Source organism: Apteryx rowi, unplaced genomic scaffold (assembly GCF_003343035.1).
Source record: "Apteryx rowi isolate R43461 unplaced genomic scaffold, aptRow1 scaffold_37, whole genome shotgun sequence".
In the NCBI taxonomy this organism is placed as follows: Eukaryota; Metazoa; Chordata; class Aves; order Apterygiformes; family Apterygidae; genus Apteryx; species Apteryx rowi.
Genome location: NW_020450196.1, coordinates 4067487 through 4088360, shown reverse-complemented (window position 1 = coordinate 4088360; position 20874 = coordinate 4067487). Strand labels below are relative to the sequence as shown.

The 20874-nt window shown below is 38.0% G+C and overlaps 1 protein-coding gene across 2 annotated transcripts in view; it reads left to right on the top strand.

Moving 5' to 3' along the window:
• The window catches only part of APBA1 (amyloid beta precursor protein binding family A member 1), a 97524-nt gene that overhangs the window by 66729 nt on the left and 9921 nt on the right, over positions 1-20874 (top strand). The window contains exons 3-9 of one of the 2 annotated variants that reach the window (XM_026073557.1): positions 1138-1239; positions 4787-4826; positions 7807-7952; positions 14379-14465; positions 15097-15282; positions 19174-19353; positions 20167-20379. In XM_026073557.1, the coding sequence (XP_025929342.1) occupies positions 1138-1239; positions 4787-4826; positions 7807-7952; positions 14379-14465; positions 15097-15282; positions 19174-19353; positions 20167-20379 (954 nt within the window). The remainder of the gene's footprint in view (positions 1-1137; positions 1240-4786; positions 4827-7806; positions 7953-14378; positions 14466-15096; positions 15283-19173; positions 19354-20166; positions 20380-20874) is intronic. The other variant, XM_026073558.1, reaches the window with a different exon arrangement.

Sequence of the window (20874 nt, the reverse complement as noted above, 5' to 3'; positions counted from 1 at the left end):
TTTTACCTTTTTTACCTTTTACCCAGGTAAGGAAAGGCTATTACTGAAGGGTACATAATTATAACAGAAGGGAGAAAGTTCTTTATGGTAGTGAGTTACTGGGAAAATGATCTGAAAGACAGTTTCTCCATTGAAATTGACCTTCATGAAAGGAGAAAAATGAGGAAATCTGGTCTAGAGAATCTATGAAATACTAAGATTGTAACATGAACTATGAAATGTTTTCCATGGTTGCATGGTATCTAGAATGAGGAGTCATAGTCCTTGGTTATACTGGTATTGAAGAGTCTTTGAATACACTGAGAAGTCCTTGAATACATTTGTATTACCCTGTACAATTTATAAAAGTTGTTATTTAAGACAACAGGATAACATTTATGAACAACCACTGCAACCTACCTCTGCTTAGATTAATTTAATTTAGCAGTTCAGGTTAATCATGATGATATCTGAGAGCCTGTGTATTTGCAGGGGAAATCACAGTTTGAGTCCCTTCTCCTCCTTCCCCAATTTTGCAGCTGAGAATAAATAAACTTCAGCTGAATCCCTGTTTTCTGGTCATGGTCAATTTACCTTTCTGTGCTTGCAGCTTCATTCTGTCTCGATGACTTTTATCTTTTCTTTTCTGGAATGTCAGAGTTCTAGGAGATTGGTCTGCATTGCTCACTGCTTTCAGTAAGCTCAGAATAGTTTGCCTGCTTGCAGAGGCGCGCACTTGTGCAAGTGAAAATGCTGTAACTGCAGCTTAATTGGACGGCTGTCAGTTAAGTGTAAGCATTTAGCCCAATACTGGAGCCCCCACCCAAAAATATGGGTTTATGACACRCTTTTTGGGTGAATGGTGTTTGCCGCTGGCTACAGATTTAATTTTACCACCTGCTTGCTTTTCTATGTTATTGTCAAAGAAACATACTTTTCTGTACAGGTTTAGTTTTTAAGTCTAAGTGGGATACTGAGAGAGACATGATAATTTTGATAAAAATCCAGGTTCATAACATTTCAAAAAGTTTGTCCAATTTTTGTTTTGTTTTTTCTCATCTCTTACTTCCACTGCCAAATTATAGGAAAATATGAGAGAAGAATTTCTATATTGGTCCCTCAGATTATTATTTAATTTTATTTTCTTGCCATATCTAGTCTCCATCTCCAGATTCCTCTTCACCTCGAGGTGCTGAATCATCAAGCAGGCAACATCACCAGGATGCCTGCAGTACAACAGAACCCTCCACTAATAAAGAGGTAGAGTGAAATCTTTCTAAAAACCATAGTCTTGTTCTTGCTGCTCATGCCTTCTTGTTTTCCTTGCCCCCTTGTATCTGTGCAATCCCTTCTCTCCTAACCAAAACTGTGACAAACATGAAAAACTTGTTTGCAGTTCCTTTACTTTGTGCTTGCATGGCTGTCTGACTGAGTCTCTAACATACTTAAGGCTGTTTATCATTGCATTTCTGATTCTATGTTTGGCTGCCACAAAGCTCGCTTAACAGGCTGGGAGGTATTGACTTACTGAAGCACAGCCAACGCGACCTCTGTATTAAAGACAAATGAAAGGAGCCCTTTTTTAAATCCTGCAGAATGTCTTGCCACAAAGAAAATAATGTTTCTCAGCAAGGTGAATAAACTTGCTTAAATAAAAACTAATCGGGTAGTAATTTTTGCTGCTTACCGTATTACCATTATACAAACTGACCTGTTGGAAGAACTAAGTGATTTGGTAACAGTGTTTCGTAGTCAGGATCTGGCAATTCCTGACTCCAGGCTCCTCAAAATCAAGCTAAATAATCCTTTTAATCCTTTTTTTTTTTTTTTTTTTAACTCATCTGAGAGCTTTTCACCCTGCAATAGTTCCCCCAGAACAAAATGAGATTGTCTAAATGGAACTTCTCACAGTGTGAAAAGGAAATAATTTGCTGTTAAAAAAAATACTTAGATCAGTGTAGACTGGCTGGCTCTGTAGGCAGAAAAAGGTGCAAATATCTGAGTTTTTTGCTTTTGAAACTTTAACAAATCTGACGTGAAGAAGAATCTTGAAAACCATTAGTCRCAGTAGTTACAAGATACCATACTGTTATTGACAGCAATGCATGAGTTACCTTCCACCATGACAAAGCTGGGGTACTATAACTGGAAATGCTGATTAAAATTGAAACACTAAATAGTAGTCCATTCTTTTTCTTTTGTTATCATCAAGGGGTAAAAAAATGCTTTTAACATATATATATTTGTGCCAGTTTATGTTTGCATTTAGAAGATGATGGAGGCTTTCAAAAGACCTAAGACAAGAAATTCTTAATTTCTGCTGTGCCAAAGCCTTCAACAATGGTTTGTGTCTTTACATACTCGTCTGCAATATTCTGAGCTTGTTCTAGCCTTTTGCTTTTTTACTTTACTTATTTTGTCACTTCGTGCATATTCTAACCATTAGATATCATTAAACATACTCAAAGGAAAAAAATATCAAGATGCTACTCATTTCAGTCTTTAGTATGTGACCATATGTAGTATTAGAAGTAGTAAAACAGATTTCACAGTAGGGTGTGTCAGGCTGTTTATTTCCCCCAGATAAGCAATAGTGCTCTGCTTTAGTACCTCACTTGCAAAAGTAACAATGACAAAGCAGCCTAATTATTTTTGGGAACAGCTTTTAGGTCTTAACAGAACCATTTTTTAAAGTGTAGATGTTATAATACTTGGCTGAAAGGCAACAAGATTAACAAGAGTAATAAAACATTAATGACCTAGCTATTTCATTGTTCATGGGTGTGTAAAATTAGAAGGTGTAGATTTCCTTTTTTTCAGTGACTTTACCTTGCTGTTGCTGTGGTCTTAGCAGAATGTCTTTTGATGTGGGCAATAAACAAAAAAAATTGTTTGCATGTAGAAATTTTGCAATAAAAGCATATATTGATGTTAGTTCACACCGTTTCATCCTGAAAGGGATTTGTATTAACTAGTCAGATTGATTAGTTGTCAAACCTGTAATTACAAACTTTGGTCAGGTCTTGAGCCTGTTTATTTAAAAAAATGTGCTTTGAAAGGGGCATTCCTGTGAGTAAGTCGTCTCTGTTTTTCTCAAACATGCAGTGGATTTGTTCTCTAGGCCTGTCAACAGTCCAGCTGTTCAATTTTCCTCGTAGCAAAACACCAGTAGCAATTGCACACAATTGTTGAATTCTGTATGGGAGGTCCAGTAAAAATAGTCATTGCGGATAGAAGAGCTGCAGAGCAGCTTCTCCTAATTTGAAAATAATTGTCTGTGTCCTCACAGTGGTTGATTTTCATTAAATGAGTTGGCAGTAGGTCAGTGTTTAGTGACAACTTTATTTATGATTGCGCTCTCTGATGGAGAACTTTCCTGGTTTTGTAGTACATCTTAGTCATTTTCACAAGGAACAGTGACTGTTCTAGGGCTGTGCAGGCTCTGCTCTCTGCGTTATGCACATTTTGTTTCTCTGACACAAGTTGCTTTATTTTATAGCAAGGCCTGTGTAATTGGTTGAAAAATATTACTTATTTTCACATCCTTGTAATAATAAATGAAAAAGCCTCATGGGATTAGTGACTTAACCTGTTGCATAACTGTGGCCTTCCTAATTTCCACTAACACATGGAGCCTAGTAAGTTGTGTGCCATAAAGGAGAATAATTTAGCATATATGTGGATGTGTAAATGCAGCTGAAACTTGTCTAACACATTGGACCTTATCCTGATCGTACTTGGATCCTATTTTAATACAACCAAATTGAGCAGTCATTGGAGGAGTTTACAATCTGCTGCAGATTCCTTAAAGTTTTGTAATCCTTGGTTTATCAAAAATTTTTATCTGCAACACATGTGAAAGCACCACATATTTCTATTCACCTATCACCATCTATACACTGACACACAGAATATTCTTTGATAAATTTTCCTGTGTGGGTATATTATTGATTATAACAAAATGGTTTTCTCACYGAAGTTGTAGTTTTCAGATGTTTGATGTGTTACCCGCAGAGACTTTCATAGAAAGTTACAGTTGGAAATAAGGTATTACTTTAGTCGGTGTATTTACAAATACAGGATAGGGATTTTTTTTATTAGTTTACCTTCTATGAAATTGAGACTATCAGATTCTTTACTTGATACAAAATGGAAAATATAAATGCCCTTGCTCACAGTTTTCACTGTCCAAATCAAGTGCATGTGTATGTGTCTTTTTGTGTAAACATAATTGGTGGAGTAGTGTTACTAAATTCATTTACCCCACAGAGTACAGGTTACTGCCTAGCCTGTTGAAATTTGGAAAGTTATATGTAGACTGTATTGACATGAGGGATACATTTAAGATCAGTCCTAATGAATAAAAAAAATTTGGTTTATGATTAACTGACTGGGCTGATGGTTTCAGTCACGAATAGTGAGAGTATTGAGTCATCTTACAGACTTCTCAAAGTGTTTATATATAGTTGGAAAATCCACTGTCTATGAGATATGATGTATTTTTCTGTGTACCTCTTGGTTAGTAAAAACAGAGCATTGACTGGTAGACAGGAAATATGCTACTGAACACCAGCAAGTAACTGAAAACTGTAGCCCATTGCCTGATAGATGAACGTGCTAATGCAATACATTGTACTTGAGGATAATAGCCTCTAATGACTAGTTGGAGTAATATAATTCTTAATAAACTGTAGTCTTACTTTGCTAATAACTATGACTAATTTTTTTTTTTTTGGCATGAAGAAATTTTTAATGCATATTGGCGCATGCTTTGTTCTGTTTGAAATCCTGTTTGTCTTAATTACAGTCCAGAAAAAGCTTGGCTTCATTTCCAACCTATGTTGAAGGTAAGATATAGAACTTCTAAATATTTTATCATATATCCAAAGAACTCCAGTATTTATAACATATGAAATTTTATTTTTATTTGTTGAATAGAAGAACTACAAGGATTGGATGATCTGATTTAGGTTAAACTGAGTCCAGTATGGAGCTGAAACTAAACCCTGCTAGGCTCTTTTGGAAGTTCAGAAACATACATCTTTTATTTTTTAGCATTTCATTCAGTTTCTCTCCCAGTTCTGCTGGGTTTTTATCAGTATCACTTAAAACACCACTAAAACTTTTTTTATGGAATTCACACAACACGTGTGAATGTGTGTGGACAATGAGCTATTGTTCTGACAAGGTTAGGCAAGATGACTGTAATGATCTCTCCAGCATTGGAATCTAATTGGCCGGCCTGTGAGAGGAAATCTTCCTGGCCTTACCTGTACTTATCCTCTAATTAAATAGAGCTTCCTGTCTCAGAGTCAGGGTTGCACTTGTACTCTTGCTAAACTTACTCAGAACAATGTGAAAAGCAGGTTTTCTGCTACATGAGCTTCTGTTAGCTTTTGTATGACTCTGCATTCTGTGTATACAAAGAGACTGCATGCTGTAACAGTTATTTCATTATGAGAGCATGACAGAAACAGAAAATTCAAAGATTCTTTTGCTATTTTGCCCTGACAGCAGTTGTGCCCCATGCTTTATAAAATGGCAGAAATAAAGCTGATGTGGTATTTCATTGTGAATGTCTTGGAATTCCCTGAGTTGCTTTACAGTGTCCTGTGTGATCATTCTTTTTAGCCTGTAAAATTGGTCGTTGGTTTAGTGTTCAACGTATGTGCTATACATTTTGGAATCTATAACCAGATCGTCAGCTACTGTAAATGTCATATGTTGTTTTGAAAATAAGTGAGCTTTGGAAATACACAGTAATGAAGGATCAGTCTCAGAATTAAAATTCATCTCCAGGAGGCAGCCTGCTCTATCAAGGGCAATCTTGAAGCATCCTCCCCTGCTTAAAAATTTTTTTAACTAAATTTTTCTTAGATATTGGTCTTTTGGGAAATTGCTTAAAAAAATGTACATACTGTATGTATGTTCACTTCCAATGACAAAAGAGCACACTCCTTTTTCATTTTGAGGGTTCTTCCTTCCTGAAGTCTTATCTGCACCTCTTTCAACCTGCGTTTGTGTTTTTCTGTTTTTATCAAGAAGTGTACTAAAAAGGGTTTGGAAATAGAAGTAGTGATAAGGGCTTTACATGCAGAGTAACAACAGCATTTAAAATGCTGTGGGGTTTCAGGACTGGAAAAGTGCACAAATATGCAGCACTTCCAGATGCATAAATTTCCCTAAGGGAAAAATTTTATTTATTTGGGTCATATACTTGAATGAGACTCGTTCATTTTGAGGGGTGACCAGATACATAGTATCTGATCAGATTCTGCACATTCAAGATGAGCATCTCAAAACTGCTAGTCATACATTTTCATATTTAAAAAAAACACAGCAGGCAAAAGCTCCTGGTAAGATTTGTGTATGTACTTGTATCTGTGTGTATAGTTTGAGTAGGTTATATATATACACAAAATGTATATATTAATATATAGGTATATATGTAGTTCCATATATTAATGTAGTTATATGGTTATATATATTAATGTAGAATTAGTTAATATATAATTAGTTAATATATATTTTAACCACTCATATTACATATTTTTAACATATATCTATAGTTAAAAATGACTTATATTTCTTTGGGGCTGTGGTTTTTCATGCTCATTCTGAGCGCTTGTTAATCTCTTCTTTAATAAATTAGAACAAAATTGGTATTCTGAATAGTGTTAGACTTTGTGTCCCCATTGCCACATAAACATCTGAGGATAACTCTTGAACTGATACACACTCCATTCTGATATTTTAGTTTTTTTGCTTTGCAAAAAAGAAACCAAAAACAGTTTACATTTTTGGTGATAAAATATTGACACTTATAGCATTCTCTAAAATGATTTGCCTTTTCACTGGTCTTGAACGTAGATTCTTTTCCTTACTTGTAACAAAAGAAACTTCTTAAATAAACCAACGTCCCTTTTTAATTGTGACAGTGTTAACATCTAGTGAGAAATACCCAATCCTTTGTAGATACGATCTCCAAACACCACAGACCTGAAGTTCATAAATACTGTTTTATAAGGACTTAAATTTTTAGGTGCTGAATACTTCATCACCCTCTAACTTTCCACAGAAGTTGACAGAAGTTAAATCCTTAAGAATCCTGCAGGACTAAGACAACAGGCTTTTTTTTCCAGCCCATGCTGGAAAGCCCGAGAGAGCCTATGCTCTGTATATTTAACGATGAAATTTTTGTTTGTTCTTTCACTCATTGTCCTTGTTGTGACAAACTGTGAATTTTAAGGGACTATGGCATAAAAGTACTTTCCTTAATTGGGAGTTGATGCTACCAGTCTTCTCAGTACAGGGAAGCGTTGCACCTGTAAAGCGCTCCAGGGAGATTCCTCTGCCTGCTGTACTAGCTATGGCTGATAAGCAAGTGAGCAAGTTGCTGATGGCTGTTCTTAAATCGCACCCTTCCAGCCCTCTTTCTGTCTCTGACTGTATCTAAACTGTGATGTGTTTATGCTAGTCAGAATTACAAGGCTGTTGGTAGTGGGTGAGGGAACAAGTGAATACCCATTCCTCTTTGTCAGAGCAAAAGCTCTCAGAGGTTGTTTTGCCCAAGGGTGATGCCTGCCTCACAAGAGAATGAGCTATTTTGAGAGACAGGTTGGACTAACAATTRCAGCTTCTGCTGGGGAAATGTTGAGAGCATTTGCTCAGTGTTTGGTACCTTTGAAAGAGCTGGTTGCCATGTCATCATGCTAAACCACAGTAGAACATTTACAGCCATCAGGTGCTGGCTCAAGTAGTCAGAGTGCTGCTGTTTTGCCATGGTTCAGTATGATTTTCTTCAGTGATTTCCTTCCTATCTTACAGTTCCTGGACCTTGTGATCCTGAAGACTTAATTGATGGAATCATTTTTGCTGCCAATTACCTTGGCTCTACTCAACTCCTTTCAGATAAAACTCCCTCCAAGAATGTGAGAATGATGCAGGCTCAGGAAGCTGTCAGCAGGATCAAGGTGAGGAATGAGTCCTGCCACTTCTCATGCTGGTGTCTTAGAGGCAGATGTAAACTTTTTAAGTGTGCAGTAGTCTTCTCATGTTGGGCTATCTGTGTTTTTAGAAAGGTCAAGTGACTGATCTTGCTTTCTGCAAGCACTGGTTTTATGCTACAGAATGATAAGGAATCATTTTAATTCCCTACAGTACTACTTGTTTCTTGTACTATAAGCCAAAATCTAAAGTGAGTGGTGGTCTAAGTTATATGTTACCTAGGTGCTGAGAGAAAACAAGTTTAGGGAAAAGCTAGGGCTGTAGTGGCTTCTGGTCTGGCATTTGATCAACGCTGTGCTCTTTTTGGCCATGTTGTGTGTAGTAGTTCCTCACCTCATAGCAGCTATGAATTGATGAAAAAACAGTACTCTGTGATGGTATGGAGATGTATGGAGAAAATAGTTTTTTCATGGAATCTGATACATTCACTACGCTTCCTTGAAAACAGAAATGGCCACTGATTTCTGTATGGGCAGGGATAAGCGATGGCTGTTCTCCTCCTGTATTGTAAGCTGACAATGGTGATGTTGTCAATGGATATTAAGATGTGTGGATAAAATATTGCGCTGTTGCAGAGCATGCTGCAATCTTAAAATAAATTCCCCTGCCCTGATACACTGCTGCTTGGTGGGCTCACAGTTTCCTGTAGCTTCTGCTAATTCAGCTACCCAATGTAATCTCATCTGAAAGTTTTCATGAGATTATTATTTATGTGTTCTTCTTTTGCACAGTTTGTGTTGGGCTCCAACTTAGACTCTGTGTGTACATTAGTGTAAAAGAGAGGGAGGAAGGGAGAGAGCATGTTATCAGCACAGTTGATAGTACTGTCTGTTAAGGTCACCTGATGCTTCCTACAGTCATTATTCCTCCCCATATTTTCTATGACAGGTGCCCACTTCAGTCTGCGCATGAACTTTTAGAGGGATGCTCCAGCTAGAACCATTTAGACACTTCCAGAAGGTGTAACTTTGCCCATGTTCAAATATACATAAGTTCTTGTAACCTTGTCTCTGAAAATCACCAGCTCTCTAGCACTAGAGGAGGTATGTTTGACAGGGAAGTAGCCTTCGTGTAACAGATAAGTCTTTCTCCACCTTTGTAGGGGCCTGCCAAAATTTAGACAAAAAATAAGCCTTTTGAAAAATGATGATCTGTGTGTGTTCAGTGGTGACAGTGGTTTCAGTACCATTTTTTTAAAAGACTTCCCAGTCAGTAAGCTTTCTCAAGTCTGCTGCTTGTAGTCTTAATGAGAGTTGTGTGTGCAATATTCCTTGAGTGGTTCTTCCCACTTTTACAGCTGAGACTTTCCCTTACAGTGTCTGCTCCTTTCTTACTCTGGGTGCAAGTAAGGCTGTGCCTATCTGTGTTTATTAGTCCCCACATCTCCTTTCCTGACACTTGGATGCATGGTAGAGAAGTTGCCTGATTTGAATGCAGACGAAACAAAAGGTAAGCTAGAGAAGGGAGAGAAATAAGGACTTTGGTGAGACTGGATCTAGGCGGGAAGCGTAACTGGAAGATGAAAGGAACGGTTAGGATCAGCTGTGACAGAAAACTGGTGGTGGGAGCTGGAAGACTCAGGGAAGCTGGGCCAGGGGCTGAGCATGAGGTTTGCATCTAGCAGGCAAAGCATGTGTGGGAAAACAGTAAGAGACAAAGACTAAAGGAAGGTGAGAGAGAAAACCGGGACAAAAATGGACCGATTTAGAACTGGGTTTGTGAGCTGGAAGAGCATAGAATCTTACTTAGATATTAAATATATTTCTTAGAATTTCATTAACAGAATACAGCTCTTTCCAAGGGCTCTGTTATGCCCCAGCACTGCTTTGTCTCAACACGGAAGAAATCTGCTTAGCTCATTTCATCCGTCAGACCGATAGTTCATATACCAAATAAATAAACAGTTGTGCACATACTTGGTTGTCATAAATTTGTTCTGGGTGGAGACCCAAGTAGTTGTGTTATTGACCTGGTAAGACCCTAGCTTGTTCACATGAATTTTCTGAAGCTGTGAGTAAATTTCGTAAGATTGGTTGCTTACCGCTTGGCACATATTACCACTGCACACTTCTTTGACAGTTACTGCTTTTCAGTTTCTAAGAGAACTTCAGGAAGTGTAAATAGCCCCGAGTGTTAGGATCGCTGGTTTGTTAGATTTGGTTTTGGCTATTTTGGTTAGCTATTGTCATGAAAACCAGATTTACTTAGTGATGACTTGATTATGACAGATAGGAGTTCCTGCTGCCAGATGCACTGTTGCTCAAGACAGCATTTAGCCCAGAAGTGTAAATGTTGCCTACAGAGTGCTGAAGATACTTGTGTCCTACTCATGTTTGTTTACAGTGGTGTAAGGTGTGGCATGTGAAACATTTCTCTATGGTTAAAGATAACAAAGATTATGAATTAAGACTGATCATTTAAAAACTTACAAACATGAAGTTAAGAACATGAAGAAGGGGCGAAGGCCTTTGTTTAAGGCGTGCAGCTATGCATACCTTCCATTTAAATCAACATGTACTGTTAGGTACATGCATCTGAATGTATTCCTTCATAGTTTAATAATCCCTAGTAATGCCTCCTTTTAGCAGAGCCTTGAGACCATACATTCAGTCATTTAGAATTTGAACAGATTTTACAAATATTTCTCCATACTTTTTGTTTACCTGAGTATCTCTTCAGTTAAAAGCAGAAAAGAGAGCTGGGGCTTTTTTTCCTGCTCAGGTGCTTTTCTCCATGAAGTCCAGTCCAGCGAAGTTAAAACATGCAATGCTTTGAAGGCATTCATCAAACTTTTTTGACTTGATATTTCCACTAAAAGGTACTTCTCCATTCACTATTTCCTGACTGTAGTCTCCTTTTCCTCAAATAGCAAAGAAAGAAACACCTTTCCATGTTTTACTTTGGCTGAATCTATATAATACTTGTAACAGTTTAGAAAAGTTAATGTTCACAGTTACAGTTCACAACTGATCTGTGCAGAATAACTGTTAAATTTTGCATCTAAAATAACAATTAAMTTTTGTTTTTATTTTTCATCAGCAGGTTTGAACAGTTTTAGATACCAGCTGATTTAATTACTGGAAGTAATTGAAGATAGAATCCATATGTGAAAATCATTTAGTATCTTGCATATTATTATTTATAAAGGGCCATCTGGAATTCTCTGGGCTGGAGTACATTTTTTGTAGAAGTTAAATGGGTTACATGTATTTAATTCATCCCTCTAGCATAAGTGGAAGTTTGCTGGGTTTTTTGTTTTTTTTAAATTAATAATATTTTGAAAATAGCAACTAGATACATAGTCACATTTTGCACACGTTCACTTACCTTAAATGAAATGCTTGGACTCTGTGTATTTAAAAAATACTATTTCATTTAGATTAGGTTGTTTCCGTTTTTCTAAGAACATTAAAAAGATCTTTTGATTTAAGGTAGCAAAATAACTTGATCATGAAGAGGATTTGTCTGATAATGTCTCTTGCATAGAATTATCCTAATTAATTTCATGGACCAAAGCTTCTTTCCTGACATTTCTGTGCAGCATCAATCACTTCTTAAAACTGGCACATTATTACCAGTTTTATGAGATATTTAAAAATCATTTTCCAAGAAGTTAAAATAAAATTAAGACTGCTCCCATTGAATTCAGGAGCAGAATTCTGAAGAAAATGCAGAACAAGGTATTTTGAATCATCTCTGATTCTGCACTGTAGACCTCTACCTCCAGGATTTTTTTCCACTTTCTCTTCTAAACCGGTGCTCTTCTTCTTTGGTGAGGTCTATCACTCTGTAAAGTTTGTACAAGTTTTGTGTGAAAGGGAACTTGATTTTGGAGAAAAGTTTAAATGCCCTATCTCAAGATTGTCTCTACCCAGTATATGCCAGGCAGTTGTATTCAAGATAAGTATATTATTTCTGAGTACCAGTGTAAATTAATTCAGTGCAGAGCCTTCAGCATGAGACAGTTCTAATTGCTTTTGCAGTAGGTTGCTGTCACCAGGCTATTACAAATTTCTCAGTATGAAAAGAGTTACCAAAAGCTGATGTGAAAATGTTTGTTCATATTGTTAAATAAGAAGCACAGTCTACACTTTCAATAGCTGCTTTCAGACTGGTTTAAACTAAAACTGAGAGATTGAAGTTGTAAGCATCAGTGTAAAACATTTGACGTGTCTGTGATTCAGGCTTCCTGTTTGTTCTTCCTAAACATAGTTAGTCATGAATCCTTATCTGTGAAGCCTGTCACAGTAAGACCCTTGCCCACCACAAGAACTCCTGTTAATTTACTTAGCTAAGAAGCAATGTTACGGTGGGAAGTAAAAGGATGTCTGCCAGCCAGGTGAGTATTGTACTACTTCAGTAAGGAGGTCCATAAGTTCAGTTCACCTTAGGTTTGTATTTCAACTTGAATTCATGTTTGCAAGACTTTAAGAATGATGATATTTATTGATATTATTGTTGTTGTCACAGTAATAGCACACAAGATACTGATTTATTGCAATGGGGTGAAATATCTCTGGATATAAAGCAATTAAACTGCTTACTGATAGGATAGTTTTCAGGTGTCTGTGGAAGTGAATCCTCTACTGCCTTTCATGGAAAAATGTGATATGGACCTTTATGCTGCTGTCACAGGAAAACTTGTTGCCCAGATGCATGATGCTAACATTGGCATGGGTGCATTTGCACAGAAGGAGAATGAAATGGAGGGCAAAAGGGTTCAGTCAGTTATCTTCTGTCATTGTGTTTTTCCAGGAAAGACTAACATAGTTTTAGGGGGGTTATTTTTTAAGCTTGCTTATGTGTGTGAGAGCATTATGCAACTTGAATACTTGAATTTAAATGCTTTAGATCTGAGAAGACTGGAATAATAACGTTTGAACTTCTTCTCTCACCTTTTACTTGGTGTTTCTTCAAAAGAGCTCCTCATGTTTGCAATGCTATAAATGAGAGGAAGTGCCTTTAAAAAAAAAAAAAAAAAGCAGCTGTTTGTTTGGACTAACATTTGAATGAAAAACACCTAACCTTTGTATTCCTGGTGCAATTTCTTTTCATTTTTTAAACTGTGTTAAACGTAAAACTTTTTTTTTTTAACCAAAAAGGGGGAAATTAATCTAAGCAGGGACTGATTTAGAACAGCTAGTAGTCTGCGAGTCCTGGCATTAGTGTGCAGATCCCTGCTTGACTTGGAGTTTCTGTAAGTTCTTCTCTAACTGTTCTCCTGTCTCTGTTTATTCCATGCTAAGCAGATGGCCCAGAAATTAGCCAAAAGCAGGAAGAAGGTGCAGTACAAACTCCATCAGCTTGATGTTATGCCTGTTCTTTTGTTTTCTGGGAGGGATTTTTCCTTTCTTTTTATTTTGTGCTTTTATTTTCTGCATCCAGCAAGCTTTTGTTTAGGTTTATTTCTGAGCCGCCATACAAGTCGACATCTCTCAGAAATCAGTTGCCTGATTGGCCATTTTTTTGTTGCTTATCATTAGTCATTTCATGTTAGAAATAGGGTAAAGATTGGATTTATCAAATGGTTACAGGCAGTACCCAAAATGCATACTAAAGAAACAGCGCTGACATGACAAAGGTTTTAACTCTGTAAAATAGTAGATTAAACAATAAGTGTCTTTTTTTTATCCCGCTATAAAGAGTGTTTTGCCTGATTCACAGATGTGTCAAATTGCTGGATGCAAAAAAGAAAAAAAAAGTTTACGTATATACACACAATAATATGCTGAGTTTGACTGATTTTAGTAATAAGTTTTGTTTATGGAGTTTTTAAGTGCCTTTTAACAAATCCTAATTATTTTTAAAATTACAAGCATTTGCTTTCTGTTAACAAAGGTATGACTTCTGAAGTGGGTTAGTACTTGAACAGTATGTTGTCTGACTGTGAAGACCTTCTTACCAGAACTGCGTTACGAATTACTTAAACTGCACCCACCTGTGGTACAAGTTTTTCCGTTGGTCTGAGCAGTCACTGTTAGCCCATATAGAAACTCCTTGGGCAAGAGATACCTGTAGTCCCTTGTATGGCTTGTGTGAAAAACCTTCCTTAAAGAGAGATTCATAATGTGAGGAGAATGGGAGAATCATTTGATTTTTACGGAATCTTTATACAGTTCATGTTGCAGTGAGGTATAACTTTACTGGATCAGGAGAGCGATCAGGGAGGCTTTTATGGGATTAACAACTTTTCAAATAATATCTAATTCACTTTCATATATATGTATGTAGTTTCCATATCTTTGTGTTTATCTTTAGCTTTTGCAATCTAATACTCTATTTTGCATTGCTGTTCTGGTGACTATGTCTTAGTGTGCCCCTGTTTGTGATCTAACATCATCTTTAAGGATTTTACCTAATGTATTTGTTAACTCTGATCCCTTTATTCGCAGGCTCCAGAAGGTGAATCTCAGCCCATGACTGAAGTGGACCTCTTCATTTCTACACAAAGAATAAAAGTATTGAATGCAGACACGCAGGTATAGGCAAAGAAGCCATTGTCGGTGTTGCAATAATAGTCTATTGAAACAGACTCTCACCAACCTGCAAAAAAGTGGCCTTCAAAAAGTGCTGGTTCTTGTATTTCCCTCCAGGATTTCCTAGTAAGAAATCCATGCTCAAGAACCATATCATACATGTGGTTAGTCTGGTGTGTTACTCTAGAAAATGATAAGAGTTCATTCAGTCAGCCCACTTCTTATGAGAAGCTAAGTTGTTTACGTTATAGAATATTCTAGGTAGCCTGGTACTATAGCACAATAAGCGTAGATTGTCCACAAAGGAGTATAATGCATGTGGTTGTGATAATTTGAAGTTCATAGTTCTGTGTATGTTGGTCCCGTATGTGCCCTGCACATTCAGGTTCTGATATTGAGGTCTTTGCATTCTTTTCCACAGGAAGTATAATTTTAATTTATAAAACTTGCTCTTTGGTTTGTTTCTGGAAAGCGAAGCTCTTGTTTCTCTTGGCATCTCCTCTTGTGCATGAGACTTTTTATGGATGTTACTAACAAGGGTCTTATAATTGCCATTACTGTGTTTGTCTAACACCAGGAGAGCAATAAGAACTTTCTGAAAACAGCTGCTGATGTTGGCTTTTCTGCTACCTAGGAAACCATGATGGATCATCCCCTGCGGACCATTTCTTACATCGCAGATATAGGGAATATAGTTGTTCTCATGGCGCGTAGACGAATGCCACGGTCTAACTCCCAGGACAATGTGGAAGCATCTCACCCTTCCCAGGATGGAAAGAGGCAGTACAAAATGATTTGCCACGTCTTTGAGTCTGAGGATGTAAGGAATTACTCTGTCTCATGATTGTCTAGGGGTGGAAATATAAGCACGTTTTGATAGGCTTGAAGTCCATCACTAGAGGTTCTGTTTATTTGTTAACTGCAAAAAAATATTTTGCCTAAGCAGAGGAACTTGTCTTCTGTTTACATGTTGGGGCCTGACATTTTGTTCACAAAGCTGGTTTTTGTAGAAAAGCTTCCCACTTTTAGGTGCCTACAATACCTTCCAGTGGCAATGAGAGGCAGGCCCATAGCTTACATGTACTAGCTCAGAAATTCTGCCTGTGAGAGTGACYGTCTATCAAAGACTTTTATTTCTCTACATAACTTCTCATCCCAGTTTTTGCCACAAGGATCATTGATACATATCAGAAAGGTGTTGTTGTTTTTTTTGTTTTGTTTTTTTAATGGGAAGACTTGAGTTGGGGAGTAGTTGCTGATGTCATACAAAAAAACAGTCAAGAAAGTTGGTAATTCAGGTAATCCCGAAGTGTGCTAAATGGAGACACATCTGAGTGAATATGTATGGTGTAGGCTTATTGAATTCCCTGTTATCAAACTTGCTGTCCTGCCTTCACTAATTAAAACCCAAATATTTGTGGAAGAAAAATCAATGTGTATAACTTGCTGATTTTATTTATTTTGTTAAACTCAGTAACTGAAAGGTAAAACTAAACATACATATGTGAGAACCTAGTGGCTAGATACATAGTTACCAGTCTCATAATCTAGTTAGCCCTAAAATGAAGTGATGTCACACAAAGTTATCTAGTAATTTGGGAAGACAGCAAATCTCATTTAGCTCTCAGCCCTTCAAATAACAGGGTATTAACTGTCTCTGTGGCAACTGTCATATTAATACTAGCGAGGTGGTTCATATAGCAAGAGGTGGAAGGAGAAGATTTGCTCCCAAGTGAAAATCATGTTCAGACTAGAACTGTGATGTCAGTTAAGTAAGGCATACTGCCCAAACTACAGATGAGGAGGCAATAGTTTATTTCTGTTTCTTGTGCCTAGCATACCACTTAAGGTGAAGAAAGACTTTGTAGTTCATTTCAGTGTATATTGAACTAGTTAATAGAACTTAAGTGAAATCACCATTTTCTTTGGAATAGCCTGTATACCTTGCACTCCATGGAGTATGAGCAAGGACTTTCAGATAGAAAGGTTTCCTACAGTAAACAGTTGATTTTATGTAATGGTGACCCTATTCTGAACTTAAGTTCAGATAAATTGTGTGGTTGCAAATGCAAGTACATATATCACCCACTGCTGAGACTAAAAAGTAAGGATAAGAGTACCGATAAAAGTAATCCTCTACCAAAACTTTGACAGAGAATGTAAAAACTGGTAGTTTTTAAAGAGCACGTAATCTAGTTTTGCAAAACCCTTCAAGAAACTGGTGTGCAAGTGGAAAGATTAATGGGTTTTTTTGTTTGTTTTTTGGCCTGATATCACTTGATAAGCTGCCCGGTTTGAGGCTCTAATTCCTGTATTTCCACCCACAAGTGTTGGACATCGCCGAACTCTTACTGGCCAGTTGAAAAAGTGGAGATTAAATTGTCAGACACCAGAGGCAGTGCCTGGTTTTCCTTCGGCCTGTGATAGCTTGACCATGATCCAGCCTTCCTGGATCTTTTTCCTAGGCTATTCTTAATACCTTGGCTAACTGCAATCTGTGCTTCCATCTGGGGATCACTGGAATTACTTTCTGTTGTTTGGTGGATCAGGTCATACTTGTGTCAGATGTGATCCTCCCTGTGCCAGTAGATACTGGCTTGGAAAGTACATGTCTGTTGTTCCAAAGAAAGCATCATTCAGTAGTGTGAAAACATGCTAAGAAATTTTGGAGATTGTATCAGCTCTCCTTGAGTCATGGTGTAGTTCACAAATAGCTTGCAAAAATTGTCTCAAAAATCCAAATGACTAGGAAAAAGTATATCAGGGAGGAATTACAATGTAAACATCATAATACCTGTTAGCAGCAAAGCGATTGCAGCTCCAAAGATCCTGTACCACCAGTGGAGTAGTACAGACTCTTTATGCTATAAATCTCATATATTTGATTGTCACCTTTTCATCTTCTGGGACTGCTGGATATCTAAAAGAATTTACCCAGTAGCTTGCTCATAAACTGTAAGCTGTCCAATCAGTGTTGGCCAGAATGCATCCCTGCTTGTAGTGGTCCTTATCTAAGGAGCACAGCACCGGATTTTCAATTGCATTTGAGGCTGGATCTTCAAAAGATCTAAGCTTTCATGATGTGTGCAAATGTTGGGTGTCTAAATTGGAGCTGATTTCTTCTTGGAGAAAAGTATCTCAATGTTTGTGTATGTATGAACATACAGTCTGTATTTATCTCCTCTCTTAGCTTGCTGAGCTAATGAGCTGTAGTTCTCCTGTTTTCTTGCTGTCTTGTTCTTGACACCAAAATTAGGTTGATCTGAGCACTGGCAAAAATAATGCCGGTCCAGACATAGGTCTTTTCAATGCCAACAATCATGCTGTTCTCATCAGTAGGTTTAGTGCTAGCTTGAGCTGTTTTAAGATAACAATCGGCTTTTTATTTCAGGGTAGGGAACCCTTCCTTTGTTAGGGATCAAACTAGACTTAAAAATACAATTGGTAGCTGTACAAAAACGCACCTTAGCTGTGTTCGTGCATCCCCAGCACTCCCTCGTGCCTACGCTGCAAGCTGTGCAGCCCTCCTGGCCTCTTCCTTCCCTCCCCACAGCCAGCGCTGTGCACCAAGGTCGGTTTCATTGCACATCATGACCACCTCCTCTGTGCTGGACCATGCTTCCTGCACCTACCACTCTGGTTTTGCACCGCAGTGCTTGGCACCGCGCTGTGCCGCTTTCCTCTGGCGCCCAGCAATTGCGTTATTCTGACTTTCCGTTGATCACTACCCCATGGCAACGTGTTCCTCCAGCTGGCTGTTTCCGGCTCCAGCCCTTGCATGACGCTGAGTTTCCTTTTGTCTGCCCTTGTCCCCTACTTCTCTCCTGCAGTAGCAGATGTCAGGGGTTGAGAGTGGCTCATGGGCAGTAGCAACACAGAATAGGGAGTGAAAGCTGTGGGCACTGGGTGCGGAGAAAGCGCTGGGAAGCTGCAGGTGGAGGGGCATGCCATGTTGGATGGGCTGGGAAGGGAAAGCAGTGAGGAACCGACAGAGTCATTGGAGCTGGGGAGAGAGGCTGGGARACATGAAATGTTGGGGGGAGAGGCTGAAGGAGGTAGTAGGATGGAGAGGAAGCTGTATATGAGCATTTCCAGGCACTTCAAGGGCTGGATCCAGTTGTTTCAATGGAGCAGTAGATATTAACCTTTTCTGTTTTATCTGAGACGGAGATATGAGCTGCCAAACACAGACATGATGATTTTAAAAGAAGGGCATAAAAAGAGGAGGAAATATCCTCTTAAATGCAGCTATGTGTCTTTAAGTAGACGTTTTCATTTTCACTGCTGGCTTGTCAGAGATGGCATTTTCTCTGCTAGAGGAAGAGCCACCTGGGAGCTGCATGTGCTGGAAGAGATTTGTACCTGAGAGCTAGTGCTCTCATTCTGCCATCTCCACTCCAGTCAACACAGTGGGTATACCTTTATGTTTATATTAGCAATTCTTACCTGTGAAAGGAAGGCTTTATTCATGCCTGTCATGTATAATTGCCTGCCAGGCTGGATTCACAACACAGGTGAATGCATTGACATTTTGTGGGTCTTTTATTTTTAATGCACAAATATTTTTTAGAAAAGGTTGCAGCAACTTGACTTGTAGGAAGGAACCATTTTACAGTGTGATTGTAACACAGAAAGTGTCAGTAGGCAAGATCATAAGAATGTTTATTGTTTTTTTTTCTTTTTCTTTTCTCTTCTCTGGGAACTGTTACAGGCACAGCTGATTGCACAGTCCATAGGTCAAGCGTTTAGTGTGGCCTACCAGGAATTTCTGAGGGCAAATGGAATCAATCCAGAAGACCTTAGCCAGAAGGAGTATAGTGACTTGCTCAATACCCAGGACATGTACAATGACGACCTGATCCACTTCTCCAAATCTGAAAACTGCAAAGATGTATGTCTCATTTTTCTCCATAACAGCACTAAGTTTGTCTGTATGAGTTGCAGACCCATGCTGGCAGAAATTAGAAAACCATTAGCGCTTCCTGTAAATGACCTCAGTGAGGACAAAATATCCTTCCCAGTAGGATACCCTGTGGGCAATTCTGTTTCAAAAGCAAACAATGAACAACAAATTTATCAGCAGTGAAATGATTTGCCATCTGTTTGTGTTCTCTTTACCAAACAATTTTCAGACATACGGGACACTGCATGTCAATGAAATGAGTTTAAAACAGACTGTTAATACAGTAAAAAATATAAAATGTGTGGAGGCACTAGTGTTTACTAGTGTGGTTGATTCCAGATTTAAGAATTGTATTTGCTGAAAGGATTTGCTGCTTGTTGTTATTAATAAAGATGAACCAGTGCACCATTGCAACACCCAGGTAATGGTTTTCCGATCTGCACTCAGAAGCTCATGCAATCTTTTCCTGATTAGCTCCCTCCATGAAAGCCCATTGCACCAGAGTTTCTTCTTCTCCAGCTCCCTCCATTCATATGCAGAAATGAGTTCTGTCTGGGATGTTCAGCATTAAACAAAATCTGTGATTTTAGTGTCAGTTATTTCCTGTTTAAATACAACTAAAATGTAGTAAAATGTATACCTTATATTGTTTTGCCTTTGAATTAGGAAGACAGGTTGGAAAGTAGAAAGGGATGTGTGTCTTTTTGATTCATAAAAGATACAAATGCTTTTGGTGGGGAGGCAGTTAATTCCACAGTTGAGAAGAAACCTTTGTTTGAAATACTTTTTTTTGTAATGCAGGTTTACATTGAAAAACAAAAGGGAGAAATTCTAGGTGTAGTTATTGTGGAGTCTGGCTGGGGGTCGATTTTGCCCACAGTTATCATAGCCAACATGATGCATGGAGGACCAGCAGAGAAGTCTGGGAAGCTGAACATAGGGGACCAGATCATGTCAATCAATGGGACCAGTCTGGTTGGCTTACCACTCTCAACATGCCAGAGCATTATAAAGGTAGGTGGATGTTTCTGGATGTTACACATTTTAAGTGTTACAGGCATAACAGTAAGTAGAAAGTATAGAACTATATGTTATTTATTAATTTCTATCAAATGTTTGTATAGCATGTATTACCATGAGTGTACTTGCAGAATTACAGTGCAAATTATACTCCATCTATTTTCTGGAGAAAAGAAGGGAGCTATGGCATTTAGTTGCATAGATAAGGATTCTGTGCAGAACTTTGGGCCCCAGGAGAATATTTGGTTCAAAAGGAATATATTACTAGATGTATGTCTGGAGACACTTAAAAACTTTACATGACAAATGGAGACCCAGATGCCTAGTGTTGCCCTAAGCCATTTTTGCTGTTTAATTGCCTCCTAGAATCTCTCTCAAAGGGAACTGAGTCTTTTTTCTTTTCCTTTTCTTTCTTTTCCTTTTCTTTCTTTTCCTTTTCTTTCTTTTCCTTTTCTTTCTTTTCCTTTTCTTTCTTTTCCTTTTCTTTCT